Source organism: Eucyclogobius newberryi, unplaced genomic scaffold (assembly GCF_026437365.1).
Source record: "Eucyclogobius newberryi isolate DKJ021-1_F unplaced genomic scaffold, fEucNew1.0.hap1 SCAF_8, whole genome shotgun sequence".
NCBI classification, from domain to species: Eukaryota; Metazoa; Chordata; class Actinopteri; order Gobiiformes; family Gobiidae; genus Eucyclogobius; species Eucyclogobius newberryi.
In genome coordinates this window covers 9,953,031-9,968,376 of record NW_027316500.1, presented here as the reverse complement: position 1 = coordinate 9,968,376, position 15,346 = coordinate 9,953,031, and the positions used below count along the sequence as shown (strand labels likewise).

General features: G+C 39.6%; 1 protein-coding gene across 2 annotated transcripts in view; it reads right to left on the bottom strand.

Annotated features, from left to right (window-relative positions):
- The window catches only part of lyst (lysosomal trafficking regulator), a 98,306-nt gene that overhangs the window by 11,775 nt on the left and 71,185 nt on the right, over positions 1-15,346 (bottom strand). For both annotated transcript variants that reach the window (XM_072436987.1, XM_072436988.1), the window contains 17 exons: positions 13,345-13,554; positions 12,826-13,002; positions 12,676-12,752; positions 12,308-12,496; positions 11,464-11,609; positions 11,283-11,379; positions 10,560-10,621; positions 10,325-10,380; positions 9,478-9,630; positions 8,001-8,245; positions 7,222-7,288; positions 5,629-5,785; positions 4,443-4,583; positions 3,148-3,365; positions 2,841-3,071; positions 1,793-1,982; positions 1,011-1,147 (listed from right to left, as the gene is read on the bottom strand). In XM_072436987.1, coding sequence (XP_072293088.1) covers positions 1,011-1,147; positions 1,793-1,982; positions 2,841-3,071; positions 3,148-3,365; positions 4,443-4,583; positions 5,629-5,785; positions 7,222-7,288; positions 8,001-8,245; positions 9,478-9,630; positions 10,325-10,380; positions 10,560-10,621; positions 11,283-11,379; positions 11,464-11,609; positions 12,308-12,496; positions 12,676-12,752; positions 12,826-13,002; positions 13,345-13,554 — 2,553 coding nt within the window. The remainder of the gene's footprint in view (positions 1-1,010; positions 1,148-1,792; positions 1,983-2,840; positions 3,072-3,147; positions 3,366-4,442; positions 4,584-5,628; positions 5,786-7,221; positions 7,289-8,000; positions 8,246-9,477; positions 9,631-10,324; positions 10,381-10,559; positions 10,622-11,282; positions 11,380-11,463; positions 11,610-12,307; positions 12,497-12,675; positions 12,753-12,825; positions 13,003-13,344; positions 13,555-15,346) is intronic.

Below are 15,346 nucleotides of genomic sequence, written 5' to 3'. Positions count from 1 at the left end.
TCAGTGGTATCAGTTTTATTTGGAAAACAAAGTTAAGTTCCATCTTCCAACAGTTTCTCTTTCATTTTTGTCCCATTTGTTTACCTTTTTTTTTTTGTTGCACGATTTTCCTTATAGAAATCCGTTTGCTCGCACCGTAACTGTTTACATGATACTTCAATCATTTTTAGCTCCAAAAATCAGATCGAGTTTGTGAACATAACCAGTGTCAAACTCTGCCAATAAAATCGTCTTTTCCTTTGGTTTGCGGTGCATTTATTTCATGACATTTACTGTTATGATGGAAACATGTAACTGTAGCTCACATGACTCGGTGTTATTACATTCATAAGAGGTTTATAAGGCAGTTTTCCATTAATATGCAAATTAACTCTCGCCGTTCTTATCAACACTACTTACAAATACATTGTACTTATGAGCGCTAGACTTGAGTGGTGCTTACAATAAACATAAACAAAACACTCATCGCTGTAATGAGGTTTGTTGTATCACCATGAGAACTACCGTGGATCAGGTCAAATAGAAGAGTAAAAAGATGTGACATGTGTTCATGGATTCTTGTGAAAAGATATAAAAAGGCCTGTCACAATAACACATTTGTAGTGTGATACAACATACTGCTTCTCTAAAGTGGCAAACTCCCAGTAAATCCTTTCATTAATGTAGAATACCTCTGGAAAAACATGAGCTGCAACTAATAAAAAGACAATTGAAACACTTAAACCATAAGCTAGTATCGACAATTTGTCATAGAAGTTACTTGATTGATTCTCTAAAGCACAGATCTTATTGCACTACACAAAAATAACAAAAACATGCTCCAATGTGTAAAGAAAATGTACACACAATGGCAATTAGGATGTAAAAAACACAGTTCCTGCTATTGAAAGACAAGTCGATATATTTGTATTTGTCTCAAGTCACATGATACTTTATTCTCTTTTGTCCGTAAAGCGTTTCTCAGTGGGACTTTCCTGGTTAAATAAAGGTCATACAGTTCTAATACTTACCAGGTGAAGGGGGGAGCACTGGATGAAGTTGATGGGGGGCTCGCTCTGCTTGCTCTTCAGCCTCAGGATGTTGTCTGCGTAGCCCCAGCTCAGAATGGCAGACCACTGGATGTCTGTGCTGTGCATGCTCCGGACGCCTTTGAGGAAGAGAAACACGTTATTCCAGAATTTACATTTCTTTTGCATAAGTAACGTTCATTTGGAATATTTCAATGTATTTGAGAGGTTTAGACTAGTTTGGATATGCCTTTTCTTATATGATTAAGATTTATTTCCCCTTCTCTTAAGATATCTCAGATTCCTTTCAAAACATTGCTTTATTTAAAGTTGAATAATATTGCCAATGGAATGCACTTTAAACGTTATACAATTTCTTAACCCATTGGTCAATTTATTGTCTTTTAAAATGATCTGCATTCAATAAGTAAATAACAGAAAATTCTAAAGCCACATTATTTGTCAAATATTGTACTTTTAGTGTTAAATCAAGACAGATTTTGTAGTGTGGCTGAATTAAAATTGTTATTACATAAACATGAACAGACAATAAAATGAACCACTAAAGAGCAGAAATATCACTTTATACTTTTATTTAGAAGCTTTCACAAGAGGTTTCTGTCCGTTTTTGCAGTCATTTTTAATAATTTTGATTATAGACAATATAGTGGTTATTATAATGTTCTCCAAAACAACAAAACGGCATCACTGACACAGGAACACTGACTCCGGTCCCACCAGAGAGCGGCTCATTTGAAACATTTAGCCCTTGATAATGGTCTTACCCTGCTCTTTGCTGTAGATCATCATGAGGCAGAACTTGCGGGACAGTCCACAGATGGCGCGGGTGGGCAGGGCGAGCAGGGACCCAAAGCGCTCTCCGTGAGGCTGGCTGAAGCACACCACAGGGTCTGGGGCACTGGGCGACCCCACGTACTCCCCCCATTTCAGGCCTTTGATCCAGGGAAGGGGGCTCTGCGGGGATAGAATTATTTCGCCATAAGATCTTAAACTTGGATCGTAGTGGTGTAATCTTTTTCTAATCATAATTTCCAGGGCGATTTTGCGGACAAACATTGCAATTAAGATTTGTGATTTATGTTTTAATATCTGGATTCTGTTCAAAGTTTGCGTTTCAAAACACGTCCAGGATCAACAACAATGAGAGAAAACTGAAATGCGAGGATTAGCAGGTTTTATACAAGATAAGGCTGGATATTTTGTTGATTGCAAAGGACTTAAATAATTGCAGTCTTTGCGAGTTGCTGATTGAGCCCATTCAAAGATGATAAACAATCAAATTAAATGGGCTCAAAACTATACACTTATACTATTTTTACCTCTTGAGATCAAACTAATCCATGTAATAACAACTACAGCATATTTAAAGAGGACACATTTAGCTTTTGTCTGCTATTGTATTCACATTTCATGACACACGTGAACCCTTATATATTTTGCACATCTTAAAATTGCAATATTGACCTAAAACCACCTGCTGACATCCGGCTGAAACGCCGTGGAGCTAATTTCCGCCTGTTGCTTTTACGATAAATCACGTTATCATGCGTGTATCACAGATTAAGAAAGTGCCCACGTATCGATTGAGTCTTGATTACAGGAGAATAAACAGAACCTCCACATGAATAACTTTGACTGTGTAAATGAGAATGGAAACAATTACAACATGGTTAAAGGTCCTTAAAAAGTCGATTTTGTATAATAACTCATCTAGATTAATAGTTAAAGACGAGCACCGAGTTACTAAATCGACAATTATTCCTCGCCAACTGAGCTAAACTCTTTCCGCTGTGGGCAGACTGGCGTTCTTACCGGGCACACTATTTCTTTGGCCTGCTCTCTGGTCTCTCTGAAGGCCAGCTGCACCAGGAGGCCCATGGCGGCGGGCAGCTCCCCCTCCATCATCAGCCTGGGTCCGGCCCGGCTGATATGGGACGTGCTGAAGAGCTGCCTGGGCGTCTGTCCGTACGTTTTTATCATGGTTTCCAAGGCACGACGCTGCACCGGATCCTCCACAGCCGACACGTCCACGCCAAAGTAAGTCTGCCAAGCAAACAAAACCATCAGAAAAACTCAAAAGTGTTTTCATAATATTTTGAGTCACAGTTGGGAGTCTCACAGCGGGGTGGAAAACGTTGATGGCATGCACGGCGGCTTTGCCTTTCTGCTTGAGGCCGAACACCAGGTCGATCCACTGGCACAGCGTCTGGGACACTTGCTCCGACTCCAGCGCCTGACGGTGGATCAGGATGAAGAGCCGCGGGTCGTTCCGCGCCCAGGGAGGTAAATTTACATGATTGACTCTTTCCCCATTCTGACGAACCCCAAAGTCAAAACCTGAGGGAGAAAAGAGACGCCAAGCCTAGTGAGGATGTATTATGATGTCTATTAGATTATTTGGTTATTCAAATGGAGACAGCGCACATCAAGTAGTATTATATTTACTGGTTAGGTGTAACATTTGGAAACAGGGAATGGGATATTGGGTTCATATTTAATCCCGAAAATTTACATTTGATGAGGCTGAGCAAAATAATGTCTGTTTGCCGTAACCCGACCGACCCGCTATGAAACTAGCTGACTGAAAAAAAATTATCAGCATTCTGTTGAAAAAACATCAAAATCTTTTATTTTTTCAATTATTTTGCCGACTCACCGACCGTTTTTTCCTGATCCGCCGTGTCAAATATTTTTATCACGCTAGTAAACTATCTGTCATCTCAAAGAACTGATGACGCACTGCGCAACACTCGTCTTCACTCTGTCCTCCACATGCGTCTACAAAAAAACAGAAGTCGCGTGTAGAAGTCGTCATATTGCCTTTTAAAAGTTGGTTTGCCCTTGTCGGCGCCACTGTCATGTACATAGTAATGTCACCCTCTGTCAGGGTGTGAAATTCGACTTACGCAAATGCATTCTGGGATCGAAACACGCCCAGCAGCGTCATCACAACAAACATGGCGGCGCCCGTGTCCCCCGCATGTTCCCCCCGCTCGCCTTAGCTACCAAAATAAAGGATAGCGACGTACAAAAGGTCGATTGAAATATCTTAAAATCGTGAGATTTAGTCTCCTGATCGGGTTGATAGAGACATTTTCAGTCATTGACTGTTGAAGTCTGACCCCTGGTGGTCACTCCGACTCAAAAAAATGACAAAATTTGGATCTCTTTTTTTGCCTTCAAAGTAAAAAAAATAAGAATTTGCCTACCGTCCGACCCACTTAAAAAATGTTGACTCGGGTTACAGCAAACAGACAATTTATTTGGGGTAGCCTGACTGAAAATGCACTAAATACGGCATTTTCTTCCAGCACGTTTCAGCATCTTGACAGGTATTGAGGAAAATAAATTAAAACATAAACTGCACTTCTGCCGTCTTTTGGGGTTCAACGAATATTAAACAATTAGCCGCACCTTCTCTGTTGACGAGGAACTCCGGGAGGTAGAAGAACTCCGGGATGAGCTCCTTGACGTCGGTCATGGACTCGTAGGACGACAGGCGCCACGTGGTGTTCATGGAGTGAAACGTCCGGTCGGGAATATCAAAGCTCTGGTCTGAAGTGGGACCAAAGACACAGGATTAAATATTCACCCACTGCCCGATAATTGCACCTTTTAAGACTCCAACACTCCCTGAATGATAAAAAGATGTCCCGAAGGATCAAGGAGACTTAAAGACGATTGAAATACTAATTAATCTGAAGTGAGTTTTAATAAGAAGGGCAAAGGTGGATCAGAGGCAACACTTTGAGAAGAATAAGGAGGTGTTGCAAGGGCGAGTGACATAACGTGGTATTAGGGATCAGAATACTTAGCATTTGGTGCTAAAAGCCCCCTCAAAAATGGAAGCAGGTGGCACTCAGCGGCTAAAAGCTTTTTTGAACTCTATGGTAATTGCCTGCTATTAAAAACTCACAAAAGGCCATAGAGTTGACACAGACAAACCTATACATTAAAACATGAAATAAAGCAGAAAAACAAGACTAAACAAAACCCAAAACTAATTATACATAGTGCATAATTAACACATACGGACGTGTTTAAACCAAAGCCTGAAAAATATATATATTACCAATACTGAACCAGGAGTACTAAATTAAAGGACTAAATTGGGACTAAATTGAGAGTGAACAAGGAGTAAAAAAAGATTAAACCTGAACTGAACCAGGACTGAACCAGATCATGGACTGAACCAACTGACTAAACTGGGACAGAACTGGAACTGAATGAGGGCTAAATCTGTTTTTAACCAGGAATAAACCCAGTCTAAAACCAGGACTGAATTGGAAGTAAAAAGGATAATTTTTTTTAACTAAACCTAGACTGACCAGGGCTAAATCCGAACTCAACCAGGGCTAAACCAGGATCAAACAAAAAGTAGAAAATGACTAGACCAGGGCTAAAAATGGACTAAACCAAAGTTGGTCTGGGACTGAACCAGGATTAAACCAAAAGTAGAAAATGACTTAACCAGGACTAAAAATGGACTAAACCTACACTGACTGGGACTGAACCAGGATTAAACCAAGACTAAACACGGACTAAACCAGGACTGAAAAATGGACCAGCTCCACAAAGTCGCACAGAAGCCTTAACATACCTTGATAGGCCAGGAACATCTTGGTGAAGGGGGGCATTCGGACCAGGAAGTGCAGCACGGTGCCGCTGTTGGAGTAGTGCGAGCCGTAGTGATACGGCTGGACCGGGGGCATCGGGTCATCTTCACGAATGCCCTTCTTGTACTCCTCCTCAAGGTACTGCACAAGGGATAGAGATATAAAATTATGTCATGTTTTAGGCGTTTGGAGAGTTAAATTATATATAAAGATGACATATTATGCCTTTTGTCTTGTATTTAGAGATAAACTATCACATGTAGATTATCATTTCACATTTTGTGCATTCTAAAACATGACGACTAACTTAATAATAGAAATTATAATTGAAACTGGTGCGCAGACTTTGTGAAATTGTTGTGAAAAATGGCACGGTTCTCCATGTGTCAGAACAACTACAGAGCTGTGGGCGGGGATAAGAGGTAGGTGGAAGCAGAAATGTCTTAAGCACGGAAGCCTCAACTGCAGGAAACGATAATCAAACCAAACAACAAAAATCACGTAAAAGGCTGGAGACCTACTGGCCGTCTTAAGCAGAAGTTTACCATCAATACAGGCCCAGGAAAAGTCAACACAGTTTGTTCTTTGAGAGTTCAAGCCCCATGACTATAGTTTCAGAGGAGCAGGATTAAAAAGCAGGTGCAGTGAGACTATTGAGGCCAGGAAAGGCTCCAGTTACACAACATTATGCCAGAATTAGACAACGGCGTGACCTGTGAGGCAAGGTTTATGTGAACGATAAATTATCTAAATTCTCTTAACATGGTAAAACGCTCAAAAGAGTCAATTGTACATAAAACAGCCAGTGGAAAAGTGCTTTGATTTGTGAACCATTTTTACCAGAGCAAAGAGAGCTAAACTTAACTAAAATAATGCTTTGGTTGACAGATTTGGGGAGGTATAATTAAATCTTCAATTTGGCTTCAACACGAGTAAAGCCAAATCACATCCGCAGTAAAACGTCAACTGTTAAACATGAAATGAGACGTTGTTGTGGAAAAAATATAATCTGGCCCTTTACTTTTTAACTTTCAATCCTATTTCTAATCAGATTTAGTTCTAACAGCCTGACAACCCCTTTTGGCCTGGAAATTTACATGTCCGGACCTCCTGGAGTGGCTTGGAAGTCCCACGTTATGTTTCACACTAGGCAAGACATGTGAATTGAATTAATGCAAATGTTATGTACTGTCTCCTTCCTGAAACCACTGTTTCTTTGATGTCCCATTTGCTCCTTCTGTGTGTGTGTGGTCATGTGACCATCTGTGATTTAAGGCAGGGGACAGACGTGGGACGGGAGGATTTGGGAGACACACAGTTTGGGAAGCAGGGAAGAGACAGACGCGTGGACTCGGCCTTCGATGAGAATGGCCGAGTCCACGCGAGTTTCTTTCTGATTCAGCCACAAGATTAAACAGTTTACTTTTGAAACGAGACAACTTGCTTCTTTGTTTTATCGAGAGATTTTTGCCACGACAACGTCAAAAGTACATACTTTAGTGTCTCTGACGAATGGTACTGTGGAGTTTAATTGTACATTGCGTGTGAAACGTTTCATGAAATCAAGCGGGACTTACTCTATAATTATCCACGTAGCGATCTTCTTTCTCCTTCGATTGGACGGCGATAGGTTTGACCAAGTTCCTGCAATGAAACACGGTCAAATGAACAAAGCGGCTTCTTCTGTAATAAAAACTGACCTTTAGCAAAAGATCTTTCATTCTACTGTTGACATATTTTAGCCACAACTAAACCAGGATTAATCTGGGACTGGATTCCTGACCGAACATTTTAGTCTCAACTTATTTATAATTAATTTGTGAGGAATATGGCCCCTGTCAGATGAAAAAAATAAAACAAAACAGCAACACTTTGTCCACATACTTCACTGACCTACTGTATATTGGTTAGTACTAGTAGCACCAAAACGTAACTCAGACAAAGCGTCAAAACTGGAATAAACTTGGTGTAAAAAAGGACTAAACTGTGACTAATGAAGTCAAAAACAGGTCCAAAAGATGAGATTAAAGAATTAGTCCCAGAATGAGTAAATTATAATATAATATTGTAACGCAAAATACAAGGACAGCAGCCATCAGAATAATAAATAATGTCAACAAAAACAAAGACAAATAACTATTAAAAATATCTAACTAGCCAACTAATTTAACAAGATTGATATTTTCAGTAGAGGTAAATAATAAAATACATTGTTTAAATAAATATATAAGGTTACAACTAGATCCAAACTAGGACTTGAGGAGTAGTGAAAAGATGGAAAAAAAACAAAAACAAAACTAATAAATAACAAAACACAGAAGGGCATGGGAGCATAAACGTGCTGAAATTGGCTGACCTGTAGATGGCCGGGTCCTGCAGGTCCAGCGTCTCACTTGTGTAGTCTCTCAGGATGAAGGGGAACACCGGGTACTGCATGAGGTCGTTGAAGGAGCGCCCGGCGTGTTTGTTGAGGTGCGTCAGGTACTCGAAGTTGGAGATCTGGCCCGACCCCCACAGTTGAGTCAGGGCTGTGATGTTCCCGTGTTCAAGCAGGTTTGGGAGGTCGGACGTGAGGATGTTGTGGTAAACGTCGTCACGAAACTGGGGAATAAGAATACGACAGTAATGCAATGGTTATTTTTCATTCTGCCCGTACGCACTGCAGGATTGGATAGAAAGCAGTAAAATTGGTTTGAAGAGCAGGTATTGACATTTTAACAAAAATGTGACGATATCCTAAGTGTGCTCTAGTATTATCTTGCGAGTGAGAGGTCTAGAATGTTCCACGGTTTGGCTTTTAACTCGTCTATCTGCATGAAACGGTAAAAGCAAAGCAACAACATTAATCTTCATGAGACAATGTAACATAGCACCACTTTAAACTCATGGAAGGTTTGCGTTTTCCCCTCGATAAAAGATGAAGGTTTCTGCTCGGATTGCACATTGTGAACAACTCCAGGAGCGTTAACATTTGAGAGAAGAGTGAAATATGAACGGATAAACAAATACAAATCTCCCGTGCATTTCAGAACATGTTTGTAGACGTCTAAACGACAGGTACAAGATTGATTTTTTGATAAAAATAAAATAGTGTTCTTTGCAGAGCACATTCTGTTATCTACATCAGGGGCTCCCAAACTAACCATCCAACCAAATCAACCAACCGAGTCAAATTAAATAGACATCTGTAGTAATTTCACGTCAGCTCTACTGCATAGTACTTTAAAAATGCTTGGATTAGCCTGCCATAGGATGAGTTGGGGGTACAAAATATTAAAACAACCAAGACTGACAGTAATGTTGTCATGTTGAAATAAAACAACTGGATCCTTAACAAAAGCCTTTTCAAAAACTTCTCAAACTCATCATTTAAGACCATTAGTAAACACTGCAAAATATCTATTCGAAATATATACTATAGTATCTCTTCATCATTCAAAAGGACTAAGAACTAACAGAAGCTTTGTAAATGTAACATAATAGATCAAAAGCTTAACATGATTAACTATCAACCATTAGCATTTTTAACATTCCCCTCGTACAAAACACAAGCAGTGCCATTTTTGTTTCATTTAGTTTCCAGTTCGATTATCTTGATTCATGTTTTCCCAGCCTCTGTGGAGCTTTTTATCAGCTAGTTTTTCAAAATCACATCTTTTCTATTCAGCCATATTTCCATATTTCATTACCGCAGAGAACGACTTGCCTGTAGCACCTGCGCGTTTCAAGGAAAACCAATTTTGCTTTTTTTGGCAGGACAAAATTAAAATACGTGGAATAGTCAACTTTCAAAAGCACAAACATTTTGAATGATAATTTGTTTTATGCCGTACCTTGGTGGTGTCGAACGCCAACAGTAGGGTCCTGCCATTGGTGAGGAATATTTCCACCGCGTTGTCCCGGAGTTGCCACCAGCGTTTGTGCACTTCTTTGATCTCTTCGTACGTCCAGGAGAAAGATGGCGCTTCGGTCTCGCCGTGAAGGCTCTGTTCAAAAACAAACGTACAGCTTTGACAGGCGTGTTTGGGATAGGAAATATGAAGTGAGAGAATAAGAGGACAAAATGTATAACAAGACACCACATACAAACAGTGATCTAGGCAAATGTATACGTTGATGTGATTTCTAAATGTTGTGATATTTAGTAATAAAAACTGTCAAATTTGTCTTGAGAAATTATTCAGACCATAATCCAAACCAAAAAGTTTTATTATCATCAAATATGGTAGTTTGAGTCAGAAAAAGGTTAAATTGGTCACTATATAGTCATGGAATCAAATCCATGGGTTTCAGAGTGATAGAAAAGGATGACATTTTGTTCACATTTGTCGTTATTTGGTCACGTTATTTGTCGTGATTTAGCCAATTTTTGTCCTGGTTTGGACTTGGATTGGTCCAGTTAAAATCCTCGTTTAGTCCAGGTTTATTCGCAGTTTCGATGTGGGGAATGTGAAAGTGTAAATGCACCCTAAATGTCTTGAATGTTGATCTACAAACAACAAGCTGATACCCACGTTTACAGTATTGGGCCCTCCACTCACCATTTCCTAAAATGACAAATTCTCACCATAAGCCACCATAATACCTTTCTTAAGTGCAGCAGAAGACTTTCAAAGCAATTAACAAACCAACAACAACAAGCATGACTTTCTAGTATTTACATCTTAGGATTAGTGTTACCTGATTGTCATGGGCATCGGAAACATTATCCTCCACAAAGTACATGCCTGACTTTCCTGTGAGACAAAGAAGAGTGGAGTGAGATTTGATGAACTAAGAGTATCAGACAAACAGAGCGGTCCCTTAGTCCCTCGGAATAAAAACACTTCCGTGCGAGAAAAGTGGCTGTAATATTTTCTAATGGCTGACACGGTGTAATACTCTGTCCTTTGGTTTATTATGTACAGAGTCTTACCCAGAAGCAGCTCCCCCGCCGTCTCTCTGGAGGGGGCGACACTAATGCAGCGCCTGGTGAACCTGCGGACGCACAAAGAAGTGTTTTATGAGGCAAAATAGAAAGGTACAAACCACCGTGGAGCAAGAACAAAGTGATAAGACATTTATATTCCTCCGGTCGCTTCCTCCAGACGAGAACATAAAGGCACAAACAGATCAGGCGATATAATGTCTACAGAGTGACGTTTATAGAGTTTTATTATGATTATTGACAGTGTGCTTAATATAATAATGGTGCATTCATTTAAAACGACTATCAAAAGCCTGATTAAAAGAAATGATGGGTATGAATTGTTATTTTTGCACTTGCAGCTCATTCACATCTGTGCAAAACCGGAACCTTACAGACACTATATTAGTTATAATCTGTGACACCGGTGGATCATTTTATTATACTTAGTACATTTTAAATACTGATCTAAAACAAGCCGCCAACAACTGACATGATGGAATGAAAATCTATGCAGTTTAGAAATGCAATTGTTGGTATAATTGGTAAAATTGCATAGAAACGCTTAATTTTGACTTGGATGTGTTGTTATTTTGGGTGTATTTTGGCAAAAGAAATTGCTCAGAATATGTTGGTGGTCATAATGTTATGGCTGATCAGTGCCTCTCCTTATGACTAGGAAAGGGTGGATTAAATCAATAATAACTAAATAAAAAGGCACTAGATTTGTACCTGATGGGTTCGCTTGTGGCTTTGTCCTTCACGGTGGAGGAGAAAGAGGAGTGAGTCTTTTCCTCAAATAAAAACGACAAAGGGGACTTCACAGGGTCTGAAAACACAGCGCCAGGGTTACGTAAGTGGACAGGTTCACAGGTGTCAGAATAAATGTGTGTCACGGAGTATAATAATGCACCTTCGGGTTTGCGTCGGTCGCTGAGCAGGTACTTGTTGGGGATGGTGAGGTAGCATCTCTGCAGCCGGCGCCGCTCTCGGTTCGGGCCTTCGGTCGGGTCGAGCTGCCAGGATGTGGGGTATGAGGTCGGGTCATACCAAACGGCCCTGGAGAAAGAAGACGCTGGTCGCTCAATCCAATAGGAAACTGGCCCATTTTAATGAAAATCTATGTATATCCCCATGGAGACAAGCAGGGGACAAGCAATTTACAGATCTGAAAATTTCACTATATTTTTTAGTATTATAAATATTTGTAAATTCTTAAATTAATGTTCCACAGTATGACCTCAAACTCATCAATCTTTTACCTCCATGGAGACGAGAAGGTGGTGAACTCTCCACCAGAAAAGTTACATTGTGCACCACTTAACCAGATGTTTACGGTCTTAAATATTTGAAAGAAACAGTTTGAAGCGGTCAAACCTTCTGCCTCACTTTTCTAACACATTCCAAGCACGCAAATTATTCACCGCAATGAGTTTATGAAATGCTTTTCACATCTTTCTGAGGTCAGGACGGTGAGTTTTACTGTCACAGTAATGCTAACAACAACTAGCATGCCAACAGTGGACTTCCTGGTTTGCCGAAGATGAAACGCTCTAAAATTCGATGCAGACTGAACTCAGTGGTCTCATTTTAAAGTTTGCTTTATTATACGAAAAAAATAAAAGAAAATCTGTTCCAGCCCTTTTAAATAACTGCTAATCTAAACTCATACTAGTTAATGTATGAACAACTTCTGAATTATCGGGGTTTTAGTTCCAAAGCCAGTATTCTATAGTATTTAGCAGTGAAAGTCTCACCGGTCGTGTGTGTGTTGCTGCACCAGCTCCTGCCAGTGTCGGCTCGCGCTCAGGTCGGTCTTATAGAGGCCTCTGATGTGCTGGATCACCTTCTTCCTCTCCATGCCCTGACGCAGCGACACGTTCTGGGTGATATCAGCCGCTATCTTTGAAATGTCCTTAGACTTTCCGTCGAGCCTCTGGATAAGACTTGAGTAAAACATGAAAGAGTGGAAAAACTTATGATAACCAGTATAAGGATTTCTATAGCAAATTCTGCAGCGTTAATGCAAAACGTGGTGCAGTGGTTGCTTTGTTGTCATGTTTTGAGTGAATCACTGAAATCCATTGCAAAGTAAATGTGCATAAATGATTTCTTTAAACCATACCTTTTCTGTGTATTGGACATTTTCTTTTCCCAGGCGACTTTGCTTGTTTTTTCTTCAGCTTCGTGCTTGAATTTTTCCTGTTTGAACAAAGGCTTCACTATAGACACATGTGATTCTTATGTAACATGTTAACAGTGTTTGTAGTCGCACCTCTTTTACAGCCTTGAGTAAGTCTTTTTTATGAGGAGAGTTGGGCGGGATGCAGCGATGACCACAGAGCTTCAGAGACGTCATGAAAACGGCAATGGTGTTTTGCTCATCTCTGGTTAAATCGTCTTTGTGATCGTGAAGCATCTCGTACAGGTAAAGTGACAACTTTGGACCATGCTGGGAAACAGAGTAGAAATGATGAAAAAAATAAATAAATCTGTGCTGGGAAAATAATCAAACACTACTTCCCCTTTCTTATTTTGAGCAGTGTGAAAAAAGCGACAGAAAAACAGTTGTTGCGGCTTTAGACATTATTAACACGGAAGGTTGGCAAAGAACAAGGAGAAAATTGACACAAATGGTGTACAGCAAGTCTATGTTTGAAATGCGGCAAACAGATTAAAATGAACTAATCCTGTTTTTTCATGTTTATTTAAGACTGTAATCAGCTATAACGGGCACATTTAAACATTTGTGGTAGCGGACCCTCCCGGACTTTATTGGTGAACACAAACCCACCTCTAGACCAGGACTGAGGCTCTCTTTGAGGATGTCCAAATGTCTGTGATCAAAAACAAACTCCAGCGCCTCCTTTCTGTCAGACAGAGGCAGCGCAGGACTGAGCGTGTGGACCAGCAGACGCCCGATTTGGACCCGAAAAGTATCCCGACAAGACCAGAGGATCCTTCGCCACTGGTGATGGGGGGCTCCACCTCGACCTGTGCTGCCCTGTGGAAAAGAGAAATATCATGTTAAGGCATATGTGATAAGACGTTTTGTGTTTATCACCTCACTTCCGGTCTCCGTCTCGGTTGCTCGAAAGGCGGAGCTCCCTAAACAGTTGATTTTATACTTTTTAAGGATACGTTTTAAATTAAGTGCAGCCTGGATTTAGACCAGGGCATAGCACTATCACAGCTGCTACCAAAGTTATACATTATATTGTATTGCATTGGATAATCATGCAGAATGTGCTGCTTTTGTTGTTGATTTGTTAAAGGCCTTTGATTCCGTAGATCACTGTATTTTCTTGGATTGACTGGATGCTATTGGGTTCAATACACATTTAAAAACAATGGTTTGCAGATTACTTCACATTAAAGCTCAAGATGTTTCTGCTGATGGGTTTTAATCTGAAATGTCTTACCTTAATAAAGGTGTACCTCAAGGCTCTGTCCTTGGACCACTGTTATTTACAATTTATATAAACTCAATTGGGCATAATCTAAAATAAAAAAAAATGCATCTATTCTTACACTTGATGGCAATATGATTGAAGTACCCCATTACAAATACTTGGGCATCTGGATCAATGAAACTCTCCTTCAACAAACACATACAAGAGCTGACAAATAATCTTAAAGCCAGATGTCATTCTTCTTTAGAAATAAAACATGTTTTCCACTTAATTGTAGAAAACAGTTCATCTAGGCTACATTTCTTTCAGTTCTAGATTATGGTGATATTATGCATTACAGGAGAAGGATACAGAACTCACCACTGTCAAGTATATTATAAAGTAGAATGGCAATCATTGGATGCAAGAAGGGAACAGCACTGCCTTTTGTTTGTGTATAAGGCTCTAGTTGGCATTTTGCCTGATTATTAATCAAGTTTGTGGCACCTCAGTTCAGGTATTTACCGTTTGAGATCTCAGGACATTTTTATCCTACAATCCCATCATGCCAACACAGAGACAGTAAAAAAGGCTTTAAACAACTTTGCTTCAATACTTTTTGTATTAAATCATTGTATTCCTTTTTATGATTTTAAAGAACTGGTCAAGGACTACCCACAGAGCCGATGCACTTTCATTTTTATCTCATATTGTATGTTTAAATGTGTTTTTATGTATTGGTTAATTTTATTGAATGTTTTATTTGTGTTTTAGTATCCTCAATTTCAATTCAATTTATTTCTGTAACGCCCAAAATCACAACAGTTGCATCTGAGGGCGACAGTGAAAAACGGATGAAGCAATGTCTGTGGGGACGAGGGACGATCCTGTGTTTGTTTACTTTGTGTTTCAACAGAGTACCCATGAAAAATAACTTTTCTCATTGGGTTTTCCCAGTATAAATAAATAAAATGAATGAATGTGTAATTATTGACATGATAACCTGACCATCCAGCATAATGAGACATATTCCAGTGTTTTTTTAGTTTGATTTCCAAGAAGAAGAATACGTTAAAACAAGATAACTTTAAATCTATTGCTTTTTATGTTGTTAAAAACCCATGTAATATTGCATTTAAGTAAGTCCGATCAAAGACTTCCTAGGGACTGTTGGAAATTAGCCTAACCTGCATCAGATTACTTCATGTTCATGTTTGTTTTATCGGTCTGAATCAAAAGAACAATAAAAACACAGCTTTGATTTGTACGAAAGTTCGGCCATTGGAAAATTGTGTGCAATGAGATGTATTCTAGCAGAATATTTTACTTGATTAAAGTAAAGTGATTTTAACATTTGGTAGAGTGAAGGCTGTAAATTCATAAATTTGTCTATGAATGTTCCCA